This window comes from Typopeltis vanoorti, chromosome 11 (assembly GCF_054136105.1).
Source record: "Typopeltis vanoorti isolate ZY-2024b chromosome 11, IOZ_Tvanoo_1.0, whole genome shotgun sequence".
Classification (NCBI taxonomy): Eukaryota; Metazoa; Arthropoda; class Arachnida; order Uropygi; family Thelyphonidae; genus Typopeltis; species Typopeltis vanoorti.
In genome coordinates, this window is record NC_143559.1 from 61,409,242 (window position 1) to 61,418,243 (window position 9,002).

The 9,002-nt window shown below is 34.2% G+C and overlaps 1 protein-coding gene across 1 annotated transcript; it reads right to left on the reverse strand.

The window, feature by feature from the left end:
- Positions 1-5,902: 5,902 nt before the first annotated feature.
- On the reverse strand, positions 5,903-6,889 carry LOC150101653 (G protein-coupled receptor 161B-like). Its single transcript, XM_090399884.1, has one exon. It carries the CDS (start codon positions 6,887-6,889, stop codon positions 5,903-5,905), a length of 987 nt encoding a protein of 328 aa, XP_090256010.1.
- Positions 6,890-9,002: the final 2,113 nt, after the last annotated feature.

The following is a 9,002-nucleotide window of genomic DNA, read 5'->3' on the forward strand; positions in this document are numbered from 1 at the left end:
ACTCAAACTTACGTGTCTTAGTTACTTACTGGCGACATCTTTAGTTCATTGCTCGGAGACGTAAGAGGGTTATTACTGTTTGGATGTCTTGTGTAGTGAAAATGCCTCATTAAAAAGAAACGTGATACGAAATGACTTCTTTTGAAGAAATATACTACTGTCATATAAAAAAGCATCATGTTATTTGTTGACTCGAGACTTGCTGTTTCAGTATACTTGTAAGAGAACGTTGATGAACCAAGTTCTTTGTTCTTAACTATTTGGAGAAAAAATACTTCTGGTAATTGGAGCAAAATACGGGAAACTAAAATATAAGTATCGTTCCAAATATGATTATAGTAGTCATTACTTCGTTTCATTTTTTTTTTTTGTAAACGTCAATCAAGTATTGATAAAGAACAAAGATCAGTGTACTGATAAAACGTGGGGTATTAACGGTTCAATAATTAAAATATTAAAATAATGATTACAATATTGGTCTCGTTAGACGAAGGCAAAACCAACCTGTAATTTTTTTCCTGTTCCAATATATGAATTTTGTTGCGATTTTTTGGATTTTGCCAAACTTTATAAAGTCATCTCGATTTTGTTAAATCGGACCATTTTCAGAAAAAAGAGATGCAAACTATATTTTCCATATGAAAATAAACAAACTCTGTAGCAGTATATAAGCCAGAAAACAGTTCTAGGAATAATGCCACCATACTAGAATTCCATCCACTCGCACTTTCTTTATTATTATTATTATTATCTTTAATTACTCGGTTCCATACTTGCTTTTTTTTGCGCATGTGGTTTTCGTGGCCTCGAATTCTCTCTACGGTTACCAAAACAAAGATAAATTAGGGAGCATTCTCAAATAGAAAATAAAAGATATTTGAAAAAATTTAAAAAATCTATATACATTAAATGTAATCTATATACATTCTATATACAAACTATTTACTAAGTTTATCAAATTCTCAAATGGCATTGATAAAATTGGGAAGGTGGAGGAGAGCATATTCTGTATATTCTGTCGATTTTTACGGTAATAAGACAGAGAATAAAACATCTTGAAATTTGAGATTTATTTTTTTCAGCAGATAAAGAAAAGACAATGAACAAGATATTGTCAGGATTATTACCAATCCAGGATCTAAATCTTTGGGTGAGTTTAAACTCTGTTTCTAATGTTCACTATAGAACAGTGGATGAATTGATAAGGTACAATGATGAAGTATCCGCTACATGTTGGTCATAATTGTAATGGTACATCATTTTAATAAAATAATGATGAACAGGGTGACGATGATGATAAACAATCTCAAGTGTTCCATGTGACTCATTTAGATAGTTCATGTGAATCTGATGTGTAGTGCGTAGCATGGAACTAACAAACGACTTTTCTGCTTAAATTCTAATATGACTATCGTACTACAGTTACGTGGTACTCACTTCTAAATTTTCCATCATGGCCTACGCATCCAATTGTACAAGATTCGAAGGGGCTGTATATCTTCAGTTAATCAAAAGAGTTATACATAAGCTAGTGGACAGCTGACCCGATGTCTAGATTTGTAACTACCTCCTTTTTCGGATGTTTTCTGAGTGTCACGTTTCTGTGACTAAAGTTTTCCTTACGTCATCTGTACATAATGAATATATTATTGGAGTTGTCATGCGCTATTTGATGTCTCCACTACATAACGGATTTCTTACTTTACTGTCTCAGACATCTCTTTTCTGTTGTGACAGACGATGCTTTCCGTTCTCTCTCTCTGTCTGGGGAGGGAGAGAAAGAGAGATACGAGAGAGAGAGAGAATTTGAATACATATTACTTCTGTAATGTGTATTCAAATTGTTACCGTAGATATGTTACGGAGTATTAAGAATATTCAGCGAATGTGTTGAGTTTTATGGTAGTTATGAAAGTCGGTTGATTTAAGTGTTTTATTGATAGAGTTCTATTTCCTTCATTCAGATAGGAGATATGAAGTTCTATCAGGAAACATGTAACATGGATGACATATTTCTTCTCTACCTTAGGTTCTTACGTCATGGAAATAAAGACAGAATTGCGAAATAAGAAATTAAAGACAAATTTTTCTTAATATTAGGATCGGGAATACAACGTGTTCAGACACTTCAAATCTCTTCGCTTGTGGGTGTACGAACAAATAAATAACAACTTCGTGCGCAGATAATTATTACGTTATTAGCACCGTGGAACATGTCATTGGTTTGTTTTTATGTATGTAGAACGCAGAGTTTAATGAAAACCAGTGAAAGAAGTTAAATGCGTTGAAAGGATGAGACGAGCATTTCGTGTCATGGGTTTGATCTAACCACAGTGGTTCCCATTCAGTATACAGCTCACCTTGTGATTTTATGTAAATTCTACCCACGAAAGGTTGTAAATTTATCAAACACTTAGTACCACAGATAAGCAGACAGTGTGGGTAATCCTAAAAACTCTTCTCTGGAGATTAAATATGGAGCTTTTTTTTTTTTTCAATTCGGTTATGACCAAAGGTAGCAACGTGGATTCGCAGCAACTTTCATTATGCGTCATTAACAAAGAGGGGAAATGAATAGATTCGATTGCAGTTGCCAGCTAGAGGAACTTATTCAATGCATTTTTCAACCTATTTTCGAGTTAATCTTCCCTTGGCACAAAGGAATCGAATTTTCCCAGATAATGCTCGGATTTTAACCCCACAACTCAGAAAAAACAACAACTTTAGTACTTTCACTATTTCACGCAGTAATTAAACCAGTCAGAATTAGGAGAGACGAAGCAGCGGCCACTTCCTTACTCTTGTCAGTAGCAATTCTGAAATCATTCCTCAGCTACTGAAGAAATGCGAAGATGGTAACTATGGGTGGGGGGGAGGGGGGGGTCAGCTGCCTACCAATTTCCAAAAGTTAGTGCTTCCGTGTATTTTCTTCGAGTGTGAAGGAGGTGTTAGAGAATTTTTTCTTATAATTAAGAAATCTTAATTTAAAGAAATATATTTTAAAACAGTGCAAAATGTAATATCGATAAATCAAATATTTGCTTGCGTTTTAGAATACATAATGTGATTCTCCGATCACTTATCTACTAAGAAGCATAGAAATGACCTCCTATAAAGAGTTGCACTTGATAATAGCATTTTTGCATACTGATATCGACAATTATCAAAAAACATTCCTTATAATTCTATTTATGTGCTCTACACGTAGTTTTGTTTTGCCTGATTTTTTTCTATTAAACTTAGCCACATTAAAATATTAATTAAAATCGAGATGTCTCGACAAATTTTGGTAAACATACGAAATACCAAATTTCATCACAATCGGTCTATCCAGAACGGAATTCAAACGAAGGACAAAATGAATCCAATTGTTAGCGCACATTTTGAGTCAAACGATTCTTAAATTGAAGAATAGAAAGTATATTTTTTTTCACAAAACAAAAATGAACTTTTATTCGGTATGCATGTGAAAACGGGTTCCTAAATAAAATTGGATTATTTTCCTTCCGTAGAAGACACTATTAAACCTGATAGATTTGTTTCCAATCTCCACTGCAGTTCCTATGCAGACGTAGCCAATCACCAGTGATAGATGCCACCCCACCGAATTGCGAACACTCAAAAAATAATAATAATAATAAACGCGTCTGAGTCCATTAAGGTAATAAAATTATCCATGGAACTTTTCTTCCAATAACTTGAAATACATTTATTGATAGAATGCTATCAGCAAAGTACTTTTGTTAGAAAAAAAAACATAAACACGCACAAATTCCAACCGCTGTTAGCTATAAAAGAATTGTTTTATGTTCTAGGCATGGCGGTAGGTTTTTCTAAATGGGGATACATTAATATCTCAAAGTAAATAAGAATGAGGTTTCGTTGGTGTTATTTTCGTAGTTTATATACTGACAGTTCTGAGTGACTCGTTGATAAATAACAGCTTTTGGGTTTTGTTGTATTTATTGATAGATTTAAAAATAAACGGCATTTATTCTTAAAATATAAGAAAATAAAACTGTAAATGCTGTTTCATTGTAATTTTAAAAAAAATAATTATATATCCTTTTTTTCTCTCAATGAAGTCAGCTATATTTGTGTTATTAAATCTATTTCTGAAAATGTAATGCCAACGGGAATGGTAAGAACATTATTATTTTACAATAGATGATAATTATAAAATTTCATAAGGCTTTCTGTGTTTAGAATTTGAAGTTTGGGTCATCATGGATCATGTAAGAGCTTAACCCCTTAACATACAAAGACGTCTGTGACAGTCTTTTGTTTATTGCACCAAAATTGATTTTGAATTTTGATTTCACATATAAATACAACCGAATATAGGCGCTAGACAATCGTGTGCCTATTTCCTTTCAGCCGAGAAAAGTTGCCGGCTATTTCGTTTGCCTTTGAAAAAGTATCGGCTATTTCGTTTGCGTTTGCACAAATTCATCATTATTTTTCAAATGATGATGAATTTTATCCAGCAAATCACCCTCGCCCAAATCTCGCCCACAAAATTGGCAGAAAAACGACCGCTTTCTGATTTTTGATTAGTACGTTAAGGGGTTAAATTCTGCATTCCGACTAAATTGCAGTCATAGTTGTCAAACCAAGGATATTTCAAAAAGCGAGGCATGTTTCTACATTTAGTGATGCAAACATCGATCATGGGAGAAACTGAATAAATTAGGTTCAGATAGAAGTTTGCTTCGTCTCAGCAGATGACATCATACGTGCATCATGCGGCCACATCATTAATTACAAGATGACAGGAGACGACTGGAGACATGGTTATACACAAAAGTGTCAAACGTGATCCGAATTCTAAATGTAAGATTTCCGTAGCGTCGATTCATCACCAGCTAGGCAGAAGCAAATGTTATATCTCGGAACTGGTTTGAATTTGGTGTAATGCCTTTTGTAAAAAGGGGAGGATGGCAATCAATGCATCCAGTGATTGTCATCTCTTTAGCCATCTGAAGGAGCATCTCATGGCCAAAGTAATTTAGAAATGCATTTAAATTAGAAAAGACAGCAGAAATGATTGGTGTCCGATGTCATCCACTAGATACCAATGTTTTTTTTTTTTTTTTTTTTTTTTTTTTACACTGATGTAGATTGCCTTTGTGCCATAGCGAAGCAAACAGATAGACATCTTTGGAGATTAAGTGGAAGAATGACACCAAAATGACTCCTTTGTCATGTTTACATCTGTAGAGGAATAAAATCGTTCACGTTTATTTATTTATTTTGAAATACGCCTGTGTTTAATAAAAAAAAAAAAAAAAAAACTTATTCCACGCATGTGTTCATTGTGCATTAATGAATTTCGTTATGACGTCATTATTATAAAAATAATTATTCAAAGACACAGATTATTGTTTTTATATAAATGATTAAAAATAAATATATTTAGTTCAATTAATCAAATATTGCACACACAGATTTATGTTCATTTGTGCCGAAAATATGGCTTTCTTTAAGCCAGTAATATGCAGCTGTGCTACGGGAATCTGATTATTACGTAACATAAATAACGGATATGTTCACATTATAAAACCATCTTGGATACAAATAACAACTCCAATAAGTTAGTGGAAATGATAGTACATGACGTAATTGTGTTTTTAATAAAGATAGTTTTAATAACTCGTTACATTTTTGAAGCGAAAGCAAAAAGGCATCAGAATTAGGAAGTGATGTAAGACTCACTTTGGAAATTCATTTTTAAAACTGGTTTTAAAACCGGCTATTGAAAAAACATGATAAGAATACAGAATAGTTTTATCATATTGATGCATATTAATAACGAATTACGATATAGTACTTGCTATTATTTAACATGCTCCTTTTGTTTTTATCTGTTGGCTTATGTAAGCAGCCTAACATTTGTCTTCAGTTAGCACCCACACATATCTCGTATGGCATTCTTCAGTTGTCTCGGCAGTTTTTTGAACGCGCTTCTAAAATCCTTCCTTAGAATACCGTATATGAAAGGATTAGTAGCCGAAGAAAAGAACATAATAATGGTTGCCATGAAATCTGGCCAATCAGGGAAGTTATCAGTGCCTACAATAGCTTTGGTCTGCTTTGCAATGCTGTAGGGTGTGAAGCAGATGAAATAAGTAATGATCACTACAGCCATGCTCTTTACTGTCTTAGTAGCAGCTTCTTTGGCCTTGCGAGAAGCATCGCCAATACTTTGAGACGCTGCACCACCTCCGGGGACAATTACATTCTGTTTCATTTTACTAGCCGACAAGATGATGGCGAAATTACAGATAATCACAACCCCTAAAGGAACTATGAAACAAGAAAACATACACCAGGTGATGAAACGTTGAATATCTTCCGATTGATCCCATTTGACCGTACACATGGCTTCCCAGTAATCATAACTTATCCAATTCATGACTATGGGTATACCTCCAGTTAACAGACCATGTACCCATACGTAGGCACTCATGAGAAGGGCTTTGTTGGCAGTCATTTTCTGTGGATAGTGAAGAGGAAAGAGTACTGCAATGGCCCGGTCTACACTGATTAAGGCCAGATTCACCGATGACCCTCCAGCGCAAAGATAGTTAAAACAGCAATGAAGATCGCAAAGATATTTGCCCAATATCCACCTATCGAATGCAATTCCCAAAATGCAAGGGATCATAACGAACAAGCCGGTAAACATGTCTAGGACTGCCAGATTGCCGATGAGGATGTTACCTATTTGAACACGAAGAGCTTCGTCCATGTAGACTGCTGCAACTACAGCGAAGTTACCAACGACTGAAGTGATCGCTGAGATGAAAATGATGATGGATCCAAGGATTATCAGGTACAGCTGACGTCTGTTGACAATCTCCTCGCTTGTTGAAGTAAAGTTGGCCATTACTGCCCCTTCCATCTTGATTGAAGACCACCTAATGAATATAAATGAGTCATTATCAGTACATACATTCATACATACATATTTTGTTCACAATATGGTGCAATGTGAAAAGGGAAAAGAGATTTATATTAGTAATTAAATATTGCAAATTATGTCTTCCAAGTCTCTTTATCTTGAGCTAACTGGTAGATGTCAGATGGAGTTTTGCAGTTCAGTCTACTGATGGTTTCATATATGTATTGTCAAAATTGTTTGCATGGTCTTCCTCTAATCCGTTTGCCATCTTCTGGTTTGTACAGGATGAGGGATTCCAAAAAGGGCGAGACTTCAGGATGTCTAAGTTGATGCCCAAAGCCATCTGAGTTGTAGTTTTTTGACTATACTGACAAGTGGTTCTTGCTTAGCAAGATTTAGCAGGACAGCAGAGTTAGTGACGCGGTCCATGCAGGTGTATCCAAGGATCAGTCTGAGACATGTAGTTCCAAAGGAGTTAATTAAATCTGTAGGAGTTAGTTTTTTTTTAACCAAAGGAGTTAATTACTTTTTTTTTGGTGCTTATTGTCCAGGTTTGAGAACCATACAAGAAGAGGAATCTACTGGTTGCATGGTATAGTCTTAATTTTGTCTTTAATGATACTAATGATGATTTCCAGATGGGGCGGAGTTTGTTATGGAAGACTAGAGCCAGCTGTTTACGTTTTCTGATATCATTTTCTGTATTGTAGATATGCAATCCAAGGTATTGAAAGAAAGTCCTTTACTCTTTCTAAGGGTTTATTGTTGATATGAAGTATAAAGTTTTCACAACCTATTGAGAATACTTTGGACTTTTGGATGTTGATCTGCAGACCAATACGTTTAGCCTGTGCCTCTAATAGAGTGAGATGTTTTTGTGCATTTGTTGGTTCTGTATCAATAAGTACAACATCGTCAGCAAAGCAAAGATTAGCTATTTGCATGGTGGGGGGTGAATGTTTTTGCTAAAACTAAGATCTTCTGTGTTGATAGTCCGGAAGATGTAGTCCAAGCATATTAAAAACAAATAAGGTGCTAGTACATCACCTTGCAGGATTCCTGTTGTCACTGGAAATGATTCAGATGTTTCTGTTTTAAAGATTACTGTAGCATTGTAATCTTTATAAGGCGCTAAGATTGCTTGTATGAGTTTTGAGGGTAGACCGTAGAATCTGAGTATTTTAAATTCATTGCCCTTTTTATCACGTGAACCTCCTATGATTCTTCTGATGTAATGTATCTGTTGTATTGTACATCGTTTTTTTAGAAATCCAGCTTGGTTTTTTCTTAAAAGTGCTGTTAAGTAAGGTTCTATTCTATTGAGTATCATCCTATTGTAGATTTCAACTGTGGTTGATAGCAAAGTAATACCTCTGTAGTTATCCATTCTATTTAAGACTGCCCTTTTTGGTCGAAGACCCCCTAATGAATATAAATGAGTCATTACCAGTATAAAATATAATTTTTTTTCTGTTTAAGTATTATAATATTTTTAAATTTAGTCGAGAACGTAATAGGAGATCCACTTTAACTGGGATATATTAAATTACGTTGTCCACATACAAGCTGAGATGGTTTTATTTATGTTTTTAAGACATAATCTAACAAATATATTTTTTTTTCATTAAGAGGCACTCAGGTTAATCGCCCAATTTAATATTTACTGATAGGTTTATCCCGTTATGGAGTTTCATTAGAAATATGACATCTAAATTAGTGGTTTACGTATTATAATTAGTTTGGACTCCTGTGCTTCATAATTAATATTTTAATGGAAAATAAATACTCTTATAAATACATGTTCCCCTGTGGTATTAATCAGCCATTCTTGTTTTTCTTAATATCTGAGTAGTTACGTAATGTCATGTGATTTCTTGGAAGGATTAAATATTCATGGAACGGTGTTTTTTACGAAGTTATTTTTAATGGTAGAACCACGTAAAAAGTTGTAATTGTCTACGCATTCCTATTTGGTATCATTAATGATTTATGAGTGTCTCTTAAATAAGTTTTTTTTTGTATTAAAGTGCACGGTTTCTTCAAAGAATCAATCCCTTAGCGACTGAATTAATTCGAGAGCTTATGTATAATGAAACGT

Bases quoted from the DNA above. Each gene is read 5' to 3' on its own strand.
- LOC150101653 (XM_090399884.1), bottom strand. From the start codon at position 6,889: ATGGCCAACTTTACTTCAACAAGCGAGGAGATTGTCAACAGACGTCAG.